We start from the raw sequence: 22823 nt of genomic DNA on the forward strand, positions 1-22823 counted from the left end.
ATTAACAGGTCTTCCAAGAAGCTTAAAAGAGAAAAGCACTGAAATGCAAAAACAAGACAGGTATTGGCTACAGAAGGGGAAAACCTTACATAATTAAAGAAAAAAAAAAATCATTACCTTGCAGTCACCTTGCATCATCACCTTACATTTTATGGAACAATTGTAAGACAGACCAATATCCCCAGCACTGCATAATCTCACTAACATATAGCATTTGGCATGTCATCCCATTTCCCGCAACCTTAGGAATTGAAGAAAACAGCAAAACCTCCCTTCTATTAAACAACAGCAGGATCATGACCAAGTTGATCACAGAAATCACAGGGAAATACTTGTATTTTCTTATCACCTAATAAATCTCCCTACCACCTTTTAAATAGAAATGCAGGCTTGTTTTTTTTCTTTAATAATTCCAAAACTATCACCATAATTTTCAACCTGAAATACATGAAAGCTCTTATTTAAGAAAGCTTTCATACATAAGTATTCTTTACTGATTTGTACAAATGGCCTGAATGGCTTGAAAGTGCTTTCTAGCAGATCGTTCTGAAGTAATTATATTTCCATATGGCACAACTGACTTTTGTTGACACAGTATAATATAACCACAGTTGCTTTGAAACAGCAGTGGCTGCAATTACTCCTATCAAATATCACGAAAACAGTTCCCCAGTTATCCTCCTTCTACAATCTTGTCTTGTTGATGTGCATGCATGTGGTTTAATGCAGGATGTGAAAGTGTGAGTGAAACATATGATGCAATCCTGGAAAAATGCTGTCAGGTTCGCTTCTAAACCCAAAAGGGACTCTCTTACACCAATGCTCTGAAATCACATGGAAAAATATATTTCTCAACTGGATTTCCAAAATGAGGAAAAACACATTTTTAATAGCAGATTTGAGTCACATTTTTAGAATTCCTAACCATACCCCAAACCTCTCTGAATAAGGAATTTCACAGCTTTTTTGAACTGCTACTCTCACTTGGATACAAGGAAGAAGATTAGCAGTTCTGTCTGTTGCGGAAGAGGTTTAGATAGACACTCATAGGAAAAAGTTACTTTTACCACCTAATAACCAAAACAAGGTTGGAGGCAATACCCTATTGAGAGCACAGTATTGGAATTCATCAGTGTGTCCATAGTACCAACTTAATATTATTACACAAGTATTAATTGAGAAAATTAATTATATAAGTGAGATTTAACATGTATCTGTCTCATAGCTTTTTATAAACTTGCCTTTAATTTCAAAACTAGCTTCTCTTCAACTTACTCTACATAATCTTCTACTTCTTAAATTCTGTTGCCACTTTATTATTATTATTAATAGTATTTATTAGTCTTATAGAAGTCTTCCTCCCCCTGAATTTGCTCTTCGGCTGTGGAATACAAAAAGAGAAGACCTGCCATTACCCTCTCTGTGAATGGTTTCTTTAATTGTCCTTTATTAATTCGTACAGTGTAAACAAATCAAAGCTCACTGCTAGAAGAACTTGCTCTTCTTTGAGAGACTGCTGCTCACTTCATTGCAGAGTGAGGATATGTCTACGCAGATGCATTAATTCAGTTGCTGTAGAATCATAGAATGCTTAGAGTTGGATGGGACCTTTAAAACTCCCTTCTGCTCTTCTTAATTCTTCAGAAACCCAAAGTTGGAAGATATCAGACTCCACTTATAATTCACAGAAGAGGTATCCCATATTCTAACTTTAGCAAATGAAGTTCATCTTACACCGCATTGCAGTGCCAAGATTCAGATTTAGTGAAAAGCAAGGAAGCATCGGCAAGTATGAACAGAGCAATGAATAAATTAAACAATTCCAGCAAAAAAAGTAATTACTTGTTGATACGGTGGACTTCACATACTTCTTTTCCCCCTCCCTACTCCATTTACTATGGCAGACAGGTTCTTCAATCAAAACAATGTAGTAAATGAACAAAATGAATATGGATAACTCTGAATAGAAAAATACGTACATGGAGTTAGAAAATAAAACCTCTCCCATCATAAAAAAAAAAAAAAAAACAAAATTTAAAGAAAAAAGAATAATACAATCCCCTCTAGTTCTTCTAGAGATAGAATTAAAACTAATAGAGGGAAATTTAAAACAGAAACTCTACGTAGAAATTCTGAAGCGATTTTGATCAATAGAAATCGTGCAATCTTTTTCAACATGGAATCAGAAATAGCCTCTAGACATATGAAAAGTGACACTGCATTTGCAATAGACAGTGCCTCCAAGCAACTAATGCAATAATTGGTTAAACATCAAGTGTCTTTCAGTGACAGGTAGCCTTCCCACCATCATACTGCAGAAAGATGCCATTTTGATATAGCAGGTTGAATTTCAAGTTTAAAAATCATATGGTAACCAGATTGTTATGCTATGCAATCGCTACAGAGATCGTCAAAAGCCAAAAATGACTCATTATCAACTTCCTAGACTTTATTAAAGTAATTGTGATCTCTCTGGAATGCCCAACAGATTTATGGTGTGACAACAGAAATAGATAACATCATTGTGGCTTTGTTTAAAGTTAGAGAGTACAGTGTTAAAATAAATACAGACTTAAGCGTGCATTCTTTATTGGTATCAGTCAAATATAAACTCTCATTTCTTTCAAGTAGCTCTAATTTTAACTGCTTGTAATGCTATAACGTGATGGAAAGTACAGCGACAGTAGTGGAGTAGCACAATCCTAGGCTGTAGCAAATAAGAACAAGCCCATTCACAGCAGCTGTGGATACAAAAACAATGGAAGAATAACTGCTTACCTTCAAAAGGCCTCCAGTAGGCAGGGACCTCCAGCAAAACACCTTACCTCCACTCCCTGCCCTTAAATAGGTCTGGGAAGGGGTGGATCCTGGCTCCAGCACTTCTGGTCATTCAGCTGCACCTGAGCTCCCTTGGGTTGACCCTGCCTTTCCACCAGGTGCTCAATCACTGCTTCAAGCCATGACTTACCATTTCCACTACACTACTTAAGATAAAAGTGTATATGCAGAATAAACTTAATTTAACAATAACATGCATTTAAAAGCTAAGACTTTGTTCATGGCTTTCTTCTTCCAAGGGTTCTGTCCAAGACAGAGCCTCCTGGTCATTCAGCAGCAGATAAAAACCTTAATTATAATCTCAAAAAGATGGGTTTAATAAATAATTATGAAAAACTAACCTAACTTAAACCCAGCCTCAATTACACACTTTTAAATTTAGTTAAATAATTGAATCTATTTAAATTTCAGAAGATCTATAAATGCGCTTTCAAAGTTTCTGGACATCTAACTACATGAAATACTTAAGCTTACTAACAAAGTCACCTTTCTTGATCACCTTTCAAAGACATTTTAATTTAGTTTACAAACTGCAAGAATGTGTTAGATTTAAAGACGTTTCTTACATTAATCTGTGTTCTGAAAATATCAGCACGCCAAAGCAAATATCAGAGGTGCTTTTAAATGCCACAGAATAAATTCTAAAGAGAAAGATTACTATCTAAATAAACAAAAAGTTTATTAAAATTCTGTAAATAAAATGCAGAATAATTAATAGACATCATGGCAAAACTTACATTTGGAAGTTCATTCTCATTCAATAAGTGTTCTGAGCAATGGTTAGACCATTGGTTTTCAGAATTTATGTTTAGATTGGGATTTTTTAAATCCCCCATCCAACCTGGCCGTAAACAACTCCAGGAATGGGGAATCCACCACCTCTCTGGACAACCTGATCCAGCACCTCCTCAATCTCTCTGTAAAAAATTTCCCCCTGACATCTAATCTAAATCTCCCTTAGTTTAAAACCATTCCCTTGTCTTATCACCAATTACCCATGCGAAAAGTTTTTCAACTCCTTTTAAATACTGGAAGGCCACAGTGAGGCTCCCTGCAGCCTTCTCTTTTCCAGTCTGAATAAACGCAGTTCCTTCAGCCTATCTTCATAGGAAAGGTGTTCCTGCCCTTGGATCATCTTCATGGCCATCCTCTGGACCCATTCTAGAAGTTCCACACCTTCCCTGTGTTGGGGTCCCTGGATTCAGATGCAGTACTCTGGGTGAGGGCAAAATAGAGGGGAACAATCACCTCCTGCACCCTGCTTGCACCCCTCTTCTGATGGAACCCAAGGTACCATTGACCTTAGGGGCTGCAAGCGCACACTGCTGGCTCATCTTAAGTTTGCATGTTGCTTTGTTGAATCTCATTAGTTTCACAAGGGCCCACCTTTCAAGCTTATCAAGATCCCTCTGGATGGCATCCCTTCTTTCTGCTGTATCGATCGCACCACTCAGTTTCGTGTCATCAGCAAACTTGCTGAGTGTTGCACTCAATCCAATTATCTATGTCACTGATAAAGATGTTAAAGAGTACTGGACTCAAAACAGACCCCTGGGTAACACTGTTCATTCCCAATCTCCACCTGGACATAGATCCATTGACAACAACCCTCTGGCTGTGACCTTCCAATCAATTCCTTCAAATTAGAGATTCCTCCAATTTAGAGATAAGGATGTGGTGAGAAATCACATCAGAGGCCTTGCAGAAATCCAGGTAGATGACATCAGCTGCCTTCCCTTTGTCCACTGATGCCGTCACTCCATTATAGAAGGCCCCCAGATGGATCTGGCATGACCTTCCCTTGGTAAAGCCATGCTGGCTGTCTCAGATCACCTGGTTGTCCCTCACACTCCTTAACACGACTTTCAGGAAGGTCAATGTTCCTGAAAGGAAGACGATTCTCTCAAATATGAAAAACACCATATTTTAGCAAAACCAACTTATTTTAGCCTCAGAAATTTCAAAGTCAGTTTTTCCTTTTAATCATTCCAGAAGAGTCCAAGCTAAGGCAATGACTATGCTTACACAATTTCAGTTTGAATAAAACAAGCCTATCAAAACAAGGTATAGGCTCCAACATTTCATATCAAAAGACGTTTCCATGTGTTCGCATGGAACATTCAAACAACCAACACGTTTCTTTGATCTGCAGAATTATAGAGGCTAAATTTTCATTGGCAGCCTGAATAACAAACACAGGCAGTCATTCAAATTCATAGATGTAATTATTATAATTCTGAGTGTACTGTCAGGCACACTACAGTCTTTCCTTTCCTACAGCACTTCTCCCAATGATCAATCTCACACTTTTCTATCTTTTGAAGCGTGAGGTGGGGACGGAGCCTGTGCATGGTTCCCAGCCCTTTCTAATGATTAGTTCCAAATGGTGCTTTACCTAACATGAGCCAAGCATCAAGGAAGACTGTGATAAAGATCTACAGTCTAAAGGAAGACAGACTTTTTTTTTCAGATGCTTTACGTGTTCGTTTCTTCTATTTCCAGATGTGTAACAAAGATGTAATTTTTACACAGATACTGAAAACATTCAGAAAGAGTCTCACACATAGTTTGCTACAGGTAAGTCTGACTCTCCAAAGTCCTTCATGTTCATTTTCTAAGAAAAATTGTACCTTTGCCTTTATGATAAAGGCTGATGTTATACAAGTTCTCCAATTAGAAACCACAAGGAAACTGCTAGAGCCCTGGGAATTCTACACTGATGTAAAATTTAAAAGCATCCATGATTTGAAAAACATGTTGGAATGTTAATCTGTACAGCCAAATTTCCAAACCAGACTTAAGTCAGTCTCAAAAAAAGCTTTACTTTATACTTGAAGCAGTTGAGGCCAATTTACCTACACAAGCCCTAGTGGGAATATGTTTGTTTAAATAAATGAATTAGATATAATTATGATTATGATACATTGGTTTCTATCCTTGGAAATGACTAACATTTTCTCCTGCCTTGCAGTCGTAACATATGGCAGTATATTTGCTATTATCATTTCAGAAATTTTGGCTCATTTTTTAAGTTCAAGACTCACTATTGGTAAAAACATCAAATTATGTAGTTCTCTCCCTTCAAGCTGCTAACAATAAGTTTGACCTGATGCACAGTTAAGCTAAGGATAGTTGATCTAATTTAGATTTTCTCAACAATCAAAAAGCATAATAATCAATAAACATAAGCTAATTCATTCAACTGCCTAATGTGGAATTATCTGGAACAGAAATGTTATAATAGTCTAAATAGTATTCCTCATAACTACAAATCAGAAAAATATATCTATTTGCACCATGCTGGATGGAGTAATGGTAAAACTCTATTCAAACAAAAATCCAGTTTCAACTGATATTTTATGAAGAATCTAAGTTTTAGTATTTCATTTTAAAGTTGTATTAGTTATATATCTCTGGATTTGTCAGATATCTCTGGGGAAAAAAAAAAAAAAAAAATGAAAGCAACAAAAACTTGAGACAATTCCTGTTAAAGTGATGCTGTTAGTAAACAAAGTTCAGTCCTCTTTTTAAGTGGATTAACATATTTTCCAAAGCAGGAGCTAACAGGCTATTTGCTGCTTATGGATGCACTACTTTTTCCACGACATTTACCTTGAGATGCAAATTTTTAATACTTCTGCAAGGTCAAGCCGGAGTGGAAGGAGAGATATGCAAGAGATCCTAAATCTTCCCATGGAGATTAAATTACCACTTCTGCTACAATAAAATGATGGAAGAAACCATGTTTCCCAAAGGACATATAGCATCAGTAGGAATGATGATCTTCAAGAAGTATCATGTTTCTGTGCTTTTTCCAGTACTGTAGCACTGCCCTCAACATTCTGCATAAAACACCAAGCTGCTAAATTCTTCAACATACTCATTTAGAAAGTGCCAAGCAGACAGCCACAGAAGATCCTCAAGTAGTTCAAAAATCTCCCATTATGATCTCTTTAGAATCCTATACTGTCATGCAATCCTCCTGTAGGCAGAAACATGTAAGTGTTAAGTAAGAATGGCTTGCTGAGGCATATAGGGTTTGTTCACATAACCACTTGCAGGTCAGTCTTACAGTATCTGCAAAAAACATGGTAGCAATCCAGTTGTGTGTATGAGCAGGAGCTCAGCAAGCTATTGACACGTCTGAGAAAGGTACAAGGAATTCACTAACAAACTGCTTTCCAGTCTTGTGGAAATAATTCCTTCCAGATGCATTAGGAATTGCGCATCTTTTGACAAGATCACTCTTCTCCCCTTGCATCCACACGAGGATGTCACTATAAAGATTGATATGCAAAAAGGTAGTGCTGTACTTTTTTTTAATCCTCTTGAGAAACTGAGGGCCATATCTCTACTGTGCACGATTAGAAATTGGCTCCGCAGGCTTTAGCTGCAAAACAAATAGCTTCTCCAGAAAGTACAAGAGTGCAGACAAGCGAATTGCTGCCACAGACCACAGAAAATCTGTTCATAGCCCAACCACATTCTTGGCTCGAGAGTCAGATTTACAGCTCACAGAGAGCACCTGAACATGACCATGGGCAGACCAGACCTGCTTAGGCAGTGTGGTGTTTTGCTCTGCCATGTAGCACGCACATAGATGGATAAGCAGCAGCTGAGTTTTCCTCTGGACAGACAGGCTCAAGGCACCAAGCTTACAGAATACCGTTTTTGATGGGAATCCATCTACAGCATACAGATAACCTTGAGAAAGTGAAACTTATGGTAAAAACTAAAATACCATGTTGACTAGATCACATTGTTAGTCTGGATATCCAAGGTCTAAGAGTAACATGAAGAAGAAAAGAAAAACATTTAAAAAAAAAAAAAAAAAAAAAAAAAAAAAAAAAAAAAAAAAAAAAGAGGGAGACCACCCAAAGAGAAAACTTAGTGTAATTTCTATTTGAACTTGAATTATACACCTTTACTCATGGAAAAATGACTCCCTTTTCTAATTTAGAGAACGCTGATGCAATTCTGCTGTACCTACAGACATTCTCATAGCAAGCACACATACCTGATTAAGTTTAGAAATCTGTTAACTTCATTCTTTTTTAAGAACTTGTTGCAGTAAGTCCAGAAAGCATGACTGTATTTCAGGAAGATCTAACAAAAGGCAACTATGAATTTACTGATTTTAACTGCAGAACACCTCAATCATTCAATGGGAGGAAGATTTTGTTAGGGCAGGACATTTTCTTCTTGAGGAGAAATTAAAAATATATAAATTTGTTTCTTCTTTGCGTTTTAACTGAACAATTTAATATGCACCCAGGTTTTGACAATTCCAGTAGAGAAACTCAAAAAGTTTATGTATTCATTTTATAACCTGCAATAACTAGCCCAATTTTTATTATTTTATTCATCTCTTCATTTTTAAATTAAATCACTGTATTAAAAAAATACAGTGATTCTTTCTACTTCATTCAGGCTTAGTTGAATCTTAAACCAATTGTCAGGAGTCTGAACTATGCCATGCACAGTCTGTCCTGCCTACCAGCCAAGATAGTTGGCTCAAGGAATTATTAAATACATTCCTAGTTCTCTACTTAGTTTGATATTTGAATTTAGGTAGAAAATAAACTGACAGAACATTTGTCAAGTGGGTAATTTGTTCTACAAACAAAAATAATTTAACTTTCTAGCATCTGTGTAAGTCTCTCCTGTCTTTTACTTAAATGACCTTCTTAGATTACTTAAAAATGAGGGTTATGGTGAGGTATTAATTTGTCATTTAACTTACATAATTCATCAATATGAAGATAAATTAGAATTTCTCATTTCTAAACTGTTGCCAGAAGACTTGATTATCTCACCAATGCATTCCTCAGAGACACAAAGGTATTTGTTACTCCTCATGAGCCCCCAGAATTCTGATTATTTTTCCACTCACATGATCACCTTTATTCAAATGAACAGTTGAGAAGAGAACAAGAACAAACACATCTTTAGTTCTTGTGAACAGTTAGAGCAATCCTAATATGGGATTGCTGATATGGGAAATGATACGGGAAATAAGCTAAATCCTAAAGCATTAGTCCAGATTCTCCTCTGTAGGGATACTGCATTTACTCATTTACTTTTTTTCTTTTTTTTTTTTGTGGCCTTATTGCAGAGCGGACATAAAGCCCACTCAAGTAAAAGAATCAAAAACAAAGGCCTGTCTGTCATTAATGTTTACAGAATCATGTTTCCTTTTTATTATTATTATTATTATTATTATTATTATTATTTTTTAATTTTTATTTTTTAAATGAGCAGAGTAGTCTATTTTTCCATAATACAAACTACCTAATACTGATCACAGCTTGGCAAATTGGGTAGCAGCAGGGTTTGGCACAAGACAAGCTTCATTTACAAATCAACGTATTAATGTACAGCAAACAAACAGCATCCCAGGTAATAGATGTGCAAAATGAAAGCAGAGTATACATTGTTCCAAGAGCAAACAATAAGCTTTTACCTGAAACTGAAAGTGAACTCCAGTTGATAATCTTGCCTTTCTGACATTAGCCCCATTGACAGAACTTAAGTTAAATCCCTGGCTTGGAGGGTCCTTCAGCTTACAGGATTCTGTCCCTACTTCCACAGATACTAAACTGTCCTTACAAGCATGACCATCTTGAAAACTTCAAACAAAATCCAATGAATTGGTGCTTAGCTAAGATCCAACTTCAATATTAGACATAAATTAAGAGCAGAATATCTCCACCCCACATCTCAGTCTAGATCTCCTGGCTGTAGATCTCAAAATACATACAGTGCGCTTGCTTAGCCAAAATTTTACTGTAGGTAAATCAGCATGTGTCCATTGAAGTCAATGCTATGATGGTGCTCTGTACCCACCAAGCATCAGATTCACAAGTGAATTCTCCAGTGAAAGTGAAAGGTTTGCATGTGGAACCACTGCAGAATACACTCCAGATAATAGGACTATGGCTAAGAGGTAAACAGAATCACTTAATGTTAGGAGACATGAATGTGTGTGTGAATAAATTGCTATAGTTTTAAGTACATACGTGCACGAGGGCAAAAATTAGTGTTTGATATACAACAGCTTTTTTTTTTCCACATACACTCATTTTAATCTCATTAAACAGGGAAGCTATTAAATCACAGCTTACATTGGAAGAATAAAGTTGCATCCATATGTGAATTAAGTGTTCAAAGACTCAAATATTTTCAACTTCGTTTTCCTTTGTATGTCTACTTTCACAGAGAAAATCAAATCTAGAACAAGGTTTCCTGAAAATGGGGCTGAATTTTAGATGTGGATTCATCATTCAAAAGTATTTCTAGGAGAGATCTGAGTCGAAATTACCTGATTAACTTCTGAGAACTCGGAGAAAAGGAACGATTCAACTTCAAACTCTTCTCATTCATTTGCCATGAAAACATCGTTTTAAGAAGAATATTCATAAATATATATAAATATATGACTTCAAGGCTGGTGGGCAGACTGTTATACATAGCCTATTAAAATGGTGATAACTATTAACACAATTTCTCCGTGTTTATTTTAAAATCATAATTAACGGGCTTACTAAAATAAGCCTAAGCAAATGGGGGCTCTGTGCATACTGCACATGCCTTGATGCTTTAAATTTGTTTGTACAGCTGTGAGATTCTCAAATTAACTATCTGTCAGGAAAAGTAAAATACTGCCAGGACAGCTTGGAGATGAAATCCAAGCTTATGGGAGAAAATTACAAAATGGCATCCTGCTACATGAATCACTTTTATGGAATAACTCCTGCTATAATAAGTCTGTAGTTTCTAGACAGCAGATCATTAGCAGCAGCCCAGGTAGTTCCAGGAACTTACTACAAATGTTCAGCATTTATTAAAATGGATATCAGTCATCTCCTTGTCATTTCATACATGTACATGAATTGGCTTACTTATGAGAGTAAAAACTCCATATAAATTTTAAAAAATATTTCTCTCAACACATATGGAATAGTCACATTATTCTAACACTGCACTCCCTAATTAAAATTTCTATTTACATTTAAAACTCAAAGTTTTGTCTTCCTGAAGCAAGGGATCAAAACCAACATCAACATTTCCCAACCCTGAGGTTGTGAAGCATGCCTGAATCTAGCTGCTGAACAAAGAAGATGACTGTCTTCTGGAGTGTGCAAAAGAACCTTGCACCCAGCATCAACCACTGTTGAATTTTTCATCTTTAGAAACTGAAATGCTTTCAATAATATACTATTGTATGATTAACTAACACCACAAGTTTTATCTGTTCTGACGCTCAACAGAATCTATGATGGCATTAAGCTTAGGTGGGCAATGAGAAGATAAGGTATAAATGGCATCAGAGGCTGCCAAACTCTAGTGCATATTATTCCTTTGGGTAACAGATATGAAGTACACTCTGATTTGGGTACTATTTTAGCTGTAAAGATTCAGTCCTAAAGAGTGAAAATTATGTTTCTGTGTATAGAACTACAAGTACAATTTATTTTAATTTAGTTGAAGTTTGAACCTTGTGAAAAGATAGAAACCATGCTGCACAGCCAGCAAGTTATTCATCCCCATGAAGTAATAAGCCACTGAAGCACTCTACCAGGTGAGCCAAGGAACTAGCTAGCCTAGACTGACCTTAAGTGGGTATCTAGGGAAGACTAAGACAACAGCACACATTACACTTTTCAACACATACTCAGGCTCTAATCACTTTATGCAAGGGGACAGTAGATGTGGTTACCATGCATTCATTACCTTGTTCAGTGTTTTCCTGAATTCAGGTTAACTTTAAGACTACGTAGCATCCACCAGTCACTTCATAAAGAAGAACCCCCTGTTTTTTGTTTGGCTCCTAATAGCTTAACTAGATGTCACAGTTCTGCATAGAGAACATCCGCCACACCACCATGATTTTGAAGGTTCCATCATACGCACTGCTGCTCCTTTCTGCACTAAGACTCCAAAAGGCTACTCTACTGATCTTTGTTGCCTTCCTCTTTATTTTTTGCATTGTACATCCCTTAATCTGCTTTCCAGTTTCTTAAAGCTGTATTCCCAAAGTCACATTACTAGCAGCTTCTTTACTCTTTTGATAATATCTCCAACATCCAAAAGCATCTCCATACCACACAGGAAGAGTTTATATCAATACCAGCACGTTCCTTCTAGATTTAGTAGACTTGATATTTTTGGAGACATAGCCATTTTCATTTATGCTTTCTTAATTTATTTCTCAGGCAAAAAGGCTGGCCTACGGGATTTCCCTAAAGACAAAGCATTCGTTTCTCTCTCATGAGAGAGGAAGTATTCAAGTTTCATTAAGAAACAAACATAAGACAGACAATTAATAAAAACTTATTGCCTAAGAAGTTTAATCAGAGGCAATAGGATTTAACCTCTGGATTCTGTAAAGTACTGCAATATAGACTTCAGAAATAACTGCAAACAACTAGTGAGTCAGCGTATGCACTATTAGTTTCCAATTGACTTCTTACATGTGTTGCCATTGCTGCTGAACTTACCAGACAGCTTCAAAGAGCTGAAAAAGCAAATTCATGAACAGCAGTATCTATCAAACAGAATGGAATATATCATCTTCCTCTAAGACAAAACTAAACCCAAAGTATTTTATGGAGCTTTGACATCTAGGAAGTAGCACATATATAAGGAAAGTAAATAAAATCTGCAAGCTAGTGGAGGGATTTAATTGGAAGACTTTTTTCCCTCACAGTATCTTTATCCTCAGCCTTATCTTCATCCTGTCTCCCTCAATCAGTTGCACCCTGGCGCTGCCTTCAAACTGATTCTTCTGGCAGCCACTCATTTACTATTGGTCTGCTTCGATCTAAAAAATCTCAAATAAATAAAATATATGGATAAAAATCTTTGTATGTATTTTGGCAGAGATTGGTACCTGTAGAACTCCCACCTACCAGTGAAGTCTTCTGCTGCAAAGCACCTCGTTGAAAGACTAATATTTCTGTTTTCCTGTTCAGAGTAAAGTCAAATGGCCCCAAAGTTCCACATATATTATTAACAGAGTGCATAATAATAATAATAATAATAATAATTCAGAGGAGGATTTTGGAATTCTTACTATGCTAAATTTCATACAGTATAATCTCCTCATATATTTCCTTGGCACCACAAGTCAGATTTTCCAATTTGCAGACGATTCATATTGCTTGAGATTGCTACACAGGGAGTTACAGTCTGAAAGGATAAATAGTTCCCTAATAGCCTACAGTGACACAAACGCTATTACTCTGCCATTTCTTTGAATTTTTAATAAGTATGAAATAATATATTTTGGTAAAACTGCAGTGGAGTAGAATGTTTTTCCATCTAATTGCATTGCCTGTTATAACAGCTTGACAAACAAAAAAAAGGCCAAAAAATTTTAGTTATTCCAATAAGATATAGGATTACAAAAGTTTAGTTGGCTCCTAATGCAACTTCAGTTCAAAAAAAAAAAGTGGATCAGCTATCTGAAGTAAGAAAGGCTATATTGTCAGATGAGGAAGTAAGAACAGAGCTCTAGTTCTTTCCAGATGCAGAACAAAGAAGTATCAAACACTGAATGTTCCCAGGTTATCTTGCCAGGTATCTCAAAATGATCCATTGTCAAAAAGAGTCTGATGATGCAAGACAAAATAACAAGACAAACAAACAAAGTTTGTAACAACAAAGTGCGTTATTTGAACTTCTGAATATTCTCCAAAGTTCTGTGCCTGTTGATCAATTTACATCTATTATTTTCCTGAAATTTTATACTCAGTGGACATGGCTTTTCAAGATGTCTACCTTAGAGAAATGAAAAAGAGAAAAAGCATTGACCTTTACAATTTAATGGCCTTTTTAGCATGCCAGCTGGGTAAGATGCGAAACAGAAAAATATTTTACAACTCTGAAACTAAATTCATCTTATGGGTAATCACTGAAGCTTTTAGTAGCTTTTATTAATAACAGTACCTTTTTACAAAAAAGTACAAAGAATCACTAACAAGTGATACCCCTTTTCCATTAGTTCCTAAAGTCAAACAAAAGTAAGGCTTTTTTTTTTTTTTTCCCAGCTTGGAAGTTACCAAGACACTAAAAGGACACCTCTTAGGTAAAGACAGTCTGGAGCACATCATAGGGAGGAATTCAGAAGTTATCCAGTACTTCCACTAGCTAAATTTGGATTACCAATTCAAATACAGAATATGAGTTTCATGTGTCTTTTCCTCCATTATGGAAGTAGTGTTGCTTCTCTCTTTGATTTACTTCTTGTCTTTTTTCCTCCCAGCTATCGATCCCCTACTTTCTCTTCCTAGCAGGAAATAAAGCAAGCAGAATACAGAAAGACAGAAGAAGAAAATCCAGTTCTCCCCTCTACAAGCACAAAAACCTGCACAAAGTTAAAAATGAAGCCTGCCTTAGAACAAACAATTCCTTCTGCAACAACAATTATGAGAAAAACAACTTAAAGAAGCTGCTCTTGACAACATTGTCAGTTCTCAGAACTGCTGATAAAATTTATTCTGTGCCCTGATTTCTCCTATGGACACATTGTGAGAACATCAGGAACAGACGGTGCATTTTTTTGTTACCTGCTCTTAGGCTTTTTTTTTTTTTCCTCTCCTGTATTTGCCTTTTTTTTTTTTTCTTAACCTTCCTTGAAAAGGAAGATGAATCTGAATTCAACCAGATCAACAGAGAAATAAAAACAGATTTAGAGCAAATGAGTTGATGTAAATATCAATAATTTCACCTAACTTCTCCCAAAGAGATGCTCACTGCACTCTTTAGCTTCTCCCAGTAAGACTGGCCTATGGCTGAGATCAAGTGAGAGCTTAACTCAGTCTTTGCAATGCTCTTCAGTATCTTCTGAATGTTTATGTTTTCCACAATGTCTCTGCAGCTCTGAATCCCTTCCAGTACACCACAGGACCTTTAAACTCTAGACATGAAAACTAACTGCAGAATTGTGTTACTGGCCTTCTGGGAGCTGTTTAAGGAGGAAATGACACCTCCCTCTGCTCCTTAATATTCCCCATTGCAAATACATACAAGAATTGCATTTTGTCTGTTATCAAATAAGATCTAACAGTGTGATATGGAAGCTATCTTCCACATGTTACAAGTTGTTTCTCAGTATCTTCCTTGTATTATTACTTCATAATTACTGAAGAAGCATTCATTTCTCCCAGTTTTACATTATCTTCTTCTCTGCATGGAAGAATTACCTCCCTGTCCATTAAAAGAGGCACCATAAATGAAAACTTTTAATTGCAAAATATTACATGCTAGAATAGTTAACAACACTTACTTTGCCAGGCTTGTTTGCCTCAAAGCTGTTTTCTTTTAATTTCTCCTGCAGGGTCTCAGCTAACCGACAAAGCAGGGCACCATTATCCAATTTCTCCATAAAGGTTTCTGCTGTTATTTCTCTACCTGAACAGCAAGCAGAAAGTTAGCATGGCAAACAGTGTGCAATGGTATAGATGGCACTTGTTTTAAGAAAAAACAAAACAACTAAACTAACAAACAAACGGGCACATTCTAAATGCATTGAAATCAAAAGAAATTTAGACATCAATTTAAAACACACTTTAATTGAACAACTAGCATTTCTTTGAATAATCTCACTACTACATCTCCAGTACGTATAGGGCAAATTTTAAAATAACATGCTTTCTTTGGGTAGGCTTGTGTTACTTGAAAAATAATTCTAGCCTGTAAGAACTCATGTCATTTTATTTATGAAATTCCAGTGCTTTTAGCAAACACAGAGTGCAGTAGGCAGATGGTTTACACTGACATATGTGGGTAGTGATAGCATAAAATATTGCTAACACACTGAATGCAGTTTATTTTGTAGAAGTAGCAAACCATACAATGAAGGAAAGGGAAGTATTCAATGATGAGACAAAGTCTTGATTCTGCAGGAAAGTGACTGCAGAACAAAAAGTTTCATGCTGTATTTCACTGCCCAGCTTGAGCAGAGCAGGTAGCCTATGGTATCACTGTAATCCCAATGGTCCCATGGTATTCAAACTAGGTGAGACAGACCAGATGAGAAGGGAATCTTTTGCCACCTCCAGCTGAACTCCCAGAATCACGCCATGATGATAAAAATTTATTTGCGTAGGCTTTTGTCTCAAAATTGTTAGATACTTCAGCATTCTTTAGGCAAAATAAATTGCCAGTCATTTCAGTTTGGACAGTTGCACGCCAAAGATTAAGACCTGTACAGCAAATCATTTTCAGATACAACTTTTCCTTTCTTTCCCCCTCCCTTTAATTCTCTCTGCCACACAACCCACTTTACGGTTCCCATATACCTAAATGACTTCTCCAGGCAGCAGAGCAGTAGCAGCTCTACAGACATTCAATACAAAGGTAGTTAATATGTAATTGACATTACTTTAGCTCCAAATTCAACTGCACTCAGATCTGAAACTGATAACCCACAGAATAATAATAAAAAAAAATCTCAGCATCTCAGCACCTCAAAAACCTTCAGTATCATTCTGGCATATTTTTTCCCCAATTTGCATTTATAGCAAAAGATTAGAAGCCATTAGAAACCTAAAACTAAAAAGCTACTGACTCATAAGAATAGCTTTATTTTTTATTAATAATAATATTTTTTTAATAGACTCATTTTCTATTAAAATATGTTTCAAACATTTTTAACTATGGAAGGTTTTATTTTGTTTTAGAATGCACTTTTATTTTTGCACAAGGAAAACAAAACTCATGTTGTGCACATCTATTCTGTCCTGTGATTTGCAGATTTATAGGTTTATTACTCTACCAGTCAAGATTTAAAAAAAAAAAAAAAAAAAAAGAAGAAGAAGAAAAAAAAACAACCTGAAAGCTATTTAAAACTGTCTTCTCATTTAATAGACATGGAAAAAAAAAATCTATCTTTTGCTGAGATTGAACAATACATTTACACTATTTTTAATGCTGAATAGCATTAGCAGTTTAGTCACTGCATATTGTAAGCTGGAGCATTGTAGTTTTGTTCCCTTTTACAAAAGCTGGAAGAATTAGCTTTGCACTGAACATCTGTATCCAATGAAAAATATATTAGGTGTCAGCTTTCAATTCACTGTATTTTATGTCTCCAAGAGGTGGCATTTCTTTGCTAAAACAGACACTGACATATTTAACAGTTGAAATGTATTGATTCAAATGAGAGCAATGTTCATAGCCTGAGGAAAAAAAAAAAAGCTCTGTATATTTGTAAGGAAAAAACATTAAACTCCATTAAAAACGGATAACTCCCCCTAAAATTACAAGAAAGCAGTCACAATGTTTTTATAGAATGGTAATAACATTAAATACAATTAAAAAAAAACAAAAAAAAAACCCCAAAAAAACCCAACCAACACTAGAATATGAAAGAGAAAAAACAACAGGAGTAAAGGCCCTCTCAAAACTTGCAAATATTACTTACTCCTTATGCTGCAGAAGCCAGATGCCTCTTAAAAAAGACAAACCCATTTACTTTAATGTCTAGTATTTGGGAAGCATGGGCAGCTAACTATAAAGCCACCCAGACCTGGGAGTCCTGATCTAAGCAGATTGGGAATTCTGTGGGAGGGAAACTCAAGAGCCCATACCGAGGATGTGCATCCAAGTTGTTGAGGACGTGGGCCTCCAGACAACCAGAACCTTTAGCAAAATGGATAGGTGCTCAAATCTTAAAACAAAAGTACCCAAGTCTAGTTCCTCTATTATATCAATTTGTTCTTTTGCACTCACTTCAGTAACCGTAATGCAAGAACAGCCTCAAAACTAGCTGATGAACTACTTTATAGAAGTGTAGAATCGTTCGAGTTGGAAGCAAGCTGTAAAGGTCATCTAGGCCACCTCTCCAACTCTCCTTAGATGAACAAGGAGACCCACAACTCAATCAGGTGCTCAGAACCTGGTCCAGCCTGACCTTGCATGTCTCCAGGGATGGGGTTTCCAACACCTCTCTGGGCAACTTGTTCCAGTGCTTCACTACTCTTATTGTAAGACTTTTTTTTTTTTTTTAACTATCAAATCTAAATTTCCCCTCTTTTAGTTTGAAACCCAAAGATTAGATGTTTCAATGGTAACACCAAACTAATAGTTTATAAGCAGAAATCTTTTACTCAGATGAATCTCTGGAATTCATCAGTGGAAGGGTGAGCTTCTAGAGTACTGAGCCAGCAATGGAAGTATTCCTTTTGACTGTGGCATTTCTTCCCAACTTCTGTGGCATTTAAACCCACGGTAACAAAACATATATATAAAGAGGAGAGATAAAAGCCAATGATTTTATGTAAATTTTAGAAAGTGGATCTTTTTGGACAGAAAGGCTGCTGTATATCATTGAACAGCAGAGATCAAGAGGGGTAACGCTGATAGAACTGACATTGTTTACTTCAAATGAAATGTATAAACAGCCTCAAACACATATTGACACTAAAGAAAATTACGAAACCTCTCAGCTGAAAAAGAAGCTGCTCTAGAAACACTAGAGGTATAGTTATCATAAATGTCTTGATACTCATTGGTATTTATCATTTCCCTCTATTATCCACTGGCTTTAGATGAACACATTGCTGTTAAAAATGAAAGTACGGTTACAAAATCTTCTTAGCAAGATGCTTGAGCTGAAGCAGATTTTGCTTTAAAGCAGAATCTGAGAAACACAGTTTTCCTGCCTCAGACTTCTTACCTTTCATCCTTCAAATTTTACACCTCTTAACATCATATTCCAAACCTAGCCTGTAATTGAATGTCTCCTACCATCCTCATCAATCCTCTCCTTTTCTCCAAGTCTTGTCCACTTCTGCATCTGAACAAGCAATTTGCACATCCCTCATGCAACATGCAATTTTTACTTGTCCTCATCCTCAACATTTTGCAGCCTCCAGCCCCTTACCAGTGAGTTTCTGATGCCCTGAATTTCTGCTAGGAAGAGATCACAATATTTGTATCATATAATACTGGAGCCCAGTTATCTTGCCACAGCCAATGAACATCTTACAGATCTACTCTATGTGGTCCCAGACGCTAAACAAAACTGGATGGAATAAGCTTTGGTATTGTAATTATCTGAATCTGGTAAGTGGGCTCTAGGAATAAGAAAAAAGATAGAATGTATCAGAAGGCACAGAAGAGGGCAAATCCCATTTGCTGTCAAACCACCATTTTGCCTCTGCTAGAAGATTACTACGACCAAACAGTTCTGATCCCTATGTGAAATTTGCTCAAGATGGAACAGAAGGTTTCAGCACCTGCAAGAGGATTCTACTGAACTACGTACATACATTATCTATCCAATTCAGAAGGCATTGGCAGCAAGTCTTGCTGAGTGTTTCTTTGGTTCTATGCATTATAAGAAGATGATTTTAGGAGATGATCATGGTTTGCAAGAAAATTGATCAAAACATCTTCTTAACTATGTCACAGTAGGGTTCTCTCAGCCAACCTAGTTCAGCAGAGAGAAGTGAGGCTGAGAGTTGCAATATTCACTGTTCCACTCCTCTTGCCCGCTGCAATACTGAGGTGGCTCACTATGAAAATGATGCTCTACAGCATCATGAGTCACTTCCATCTGCAACACTCATTTCATCTGCAGCATTCCTTAATGCAAAGTAAGTTGTTTTCAACATGGAAAGGAGGAGAAAAAAAAAAAAAAAAAAAAAAAAAGGGAAAGAACAAAAGAAGAAAAAAAAAGCATGGAATCATGAAATTGCTCAGGTTGGAAAAAAACTGAAAGATCATCAAGTCCAACTACAACCTAACCATGCTACCCTAACTCTAACAATCCTCTGCTAAGTCACGTCCCTGAGCACCACACCCAAACAGTTGCATGTTGCATATCCTTTTTGGATATCATGAAATAAGAGTATAAGCAGGCATTTACAACAAGGTAACAGCATGCTATAAATTCATACAAATTTTATCCCACAGCAATATGCTCATGTGCCCTCCTCTCACGAAAGTTAACCCCAATTATAAAGTAATTAAACCAAATTTGAATTCTGAGTGAATATACAAAATATGTTAGTAGATTAATTCAGTTACACTTAATTCATTTTGACTGAATTTTAACTTAATTCATTTGAATAACAATGTCTACATAGGAATTCTACATAGGAATTCAAAGCACTTTAACAAATCACTATAACTTCAGTTCTCCTCAACAAGCTGAGAAAATAACAACTTGCATGTGAGAAGGTGTTGGGGAATGCATTATGCAAATGAGCTGTGCATGTTGCTTAATTAAAAGAAGGCTGTGTCGACGCAGTGAAGAGTTTGGTGTCCATATGAGAAATCAGATTCTTAATTACAGTTGGCGTTTCAGAACCTCCTGCTGGTTGCTACTTTCTTCCTAAAAAAGTGACCTCATTCCTACCCTCGTCACTGGAAGAACTCTGTTAGGAACTGCAAACAAGCTTCTGTTTGTTTTAGTGGGCCTCACTACAACTTCATTGTTTAAAAAATTTAAACAATATATTAAATCCTTAACAGAATGGGCTGCCTCCGATTCAAAAAGCCTCCTTTTGGATTGCCATCTTGTGGCAATTATCGCAAAAAGGCAGGATTTCTGGATTTTCATCTGGCTTCGCTTAGACAACATTTTGAATTTGTTGATTTAAATGGAAATACCACACAGCAATATAATTTAAGGTGCCAGTTTTAAAACTTCAAGTTCAGAACTATTCCAATAATAATATTGCCTATATGAAATTATTGTGGTATAAGTGCATTCTACTTACACCCTGTTTTTCTATGTTTATCATAGCTTAAGAATATTTTCCTTTGTCTTAAAAAAAACCAAACAAATAAAAAACTACAATACTGTGGAACATGCAAAGAAAAGGCACTCTATCATTGTATGATATCACTGATTATGTTCAACTGCAATAACAGGCAAGATAAAACATTGCCTACTTTCTGACCAAAGCAGATTTCCAGAAGAAAAAAATCCCAGTTTTAAAAATGCTCTTCCAAGTTTGTCTCCAGAAGTATCATGTGAATGTCAACTTGTCTAAAAGGTGTTTCTCCTCTTTGATTAAAAACAGCAACTGCTGATGTGTTTCTCTTCAGATGAGGATTTTACAAAGTTTACATCTAACAAGAAATACATGATTTATGTGAATTGCCATCAGCAATTTGTTTCTTCTTCGTGCATCAGGAGGTACAACCACAACCAGAAAATCTCCAGGTCCCAGCTGCAACTCCTAGGTCAGACCCTTCTACACACAAGCTTCTGCAAGTCTTCACATGCATTGCATTGAATGGCAATTATCTATAACTAGGCTGCTTGGTCAGTGAAAAAAACTATTTAATGGGCTCATTCATTCAGGGTATTCGATGCACTCAGTGCCTGTGGAAGGTCTCCCAGTAGAAAAATAAGATGTATCTGATGGCAGTAAGTAGCAACATCTAGCTTCATTATATTAGCAGATAAAACCCATGTGAAAGTCAATTTAAAAGAAAATTTGAAGAAAAATAAATTTGAGGAGAGTGCAAGTAACATAACTGAACTTACAGAATCACTGTGTAGGCTAACTATTCATGAGTATTTCTGACTTGTTAAAATTTGTTCCAGGTGGAATTAGCTAGCTAATTCTAACCATCTTCATTTTTGAAGCACAACAAAGTCTGAAGATTTTCACTCTCAACTGACAGTGAGTGGAATTTTCATGCTGTCCAGTGACTGTATTTCTCATATCTTACCCAGTAAGTTTGTGAGCCACAGGGCCAAATCCTCTTTCATCGGCAACAAGTTGGCCTCATGTCTGCTGGCAAGCCACTGACTGTATTGGTGCATATCAGAGAGGCCAGGCCCACGTGCTTTTGGGCTCAGAGCAGTGCACATTGCTTATCCACTGGTTGTACCTGTTTTAGTACTTTTTGAAAAAGAAAAAAGAAACAAACACATAAATCAATATAGCAAATACAATTTACAGATCCTCTTTTTAACATGGTGGTAGACAACAGCTTTAACTATGATTCTGAGAAATCAGACAAAAAAACGTGGATCTAATACGTGAACACAGCATCTATGACTGAGGTACTATTAATGGCTCACTTCAAATGATTAAATCACATAAATAAATGTCTATTTCATTCCTACTCACCCAGCTACATGTTATCAACCCATAACCAAATATTCTACAAAGAATGATTAAAATCCAAAACAAAACAAACATTTCACAGAACACTAGCAACTCACTACAGTGCCTGATCCAAGATCCATTCAAAATAAATTGAAAGTTTCAGCCATTTTTGGATCAGGCCCAAGAAAAACATGTGAGCAACTAAGTTACACTACTGCACAGACTTGCTAACGAATAGCAAATGTAGTTACCAAGTAGAATCCCTGTAATCTACAGCTTTAGAATAATTAAAGAAAAAGGCAAGATGTATATGATGAATAATATTACTCCTTCAGAAAGCAGCACGACAGCCTGGGCTGGTCACCCATCACACTTCCCACTTCCATCTTTTATCCTCTGCTTCAGTGGCAATTTATGGAAACATAGGCTTCAGGTGAGGCAATACGTCATGTGTTAAATATTAGTTAAGTGCTCAACTCCTGCAGCAGCCAGAGACGTTAGGCCCACTGGACCTATATTCCCATTCCTGAAGGACTAATTCTCCCCTCTGTGGCACAACTGTGCTAAGGAAAGAGGTTATGTGTTTCTGAAAAGAAAATCAGACCTGAACTCTATCACTTATGGCAGTAAGCTGGGTTACTTTATTGCTTGGTAGAGTGTAGCAACTGAGAGCTCTGTCACCCCAACCAACAGTCACAAGGCCTTGCCTTGTGCATGTGGAATTAAAGAAATTATTAATGAGGTAGGGGTAAAGCTTTAAGGAACTGTACTTCATCTATTTTTCCAATTGTTCCATTCTATCTGTGGTTACATGTGGCAGCTGACTTCAGCTTACCAATCATTGCAAACACTGTTTCTTTTGCAAGGAGAGGAGAGGAGAGGAGAGGAGAGGAGAGGAGAGGAGAG

At 36.5% G+C, this 22823-nt stretch overlaps 1 protein-coding gene across 1 annotated transcript in view; it reads right to left on the reverse strand.

Annotated features, from left to right (window-relative positions):
- GAS2 (growth arrest specific 2) overlaps positions 1-21700 on the reverse strand; it is a 74652-nt gene extending 52952 nt beyond the window's left edge. Inside the window, exons 1-2 of the mRNA XM_042832772.1 lie at positions 21535-21700; positions 15128-15252 (exon numbers count right to left, since the gene is read on the reverse strand). Coding sequence (XP_042688706.1) covers positions 15128-15252; positions 21535-21676 — 267 coding nt within the window. The 5' untranslated portion in view covers positions 21677-21700. The remainder of the gene's footprint in view (positions 1-15127; positions 15253-21534) is intronic.
- Between the last annotated feature and the right edge of the window lie 1123 nt (positions 21701-22823).

This window comes from Centrocercus urophasianus, unplaced genomic scaffold, assembly GCF_019232065.1.
Source record: "Centrocercus urophasianus isolate 14NV4802_14NV808 unplaced genomic scaffold, USGS_Curo_1.0 seq_4, whole genome shotgun sequence".
Classification (NCBI taxonomy): Eukaryota; Metazoa; Chordata; class Aves; order Galliformes; family Phasianidae; genus Centrocercus; species Centrocercus urophasianus.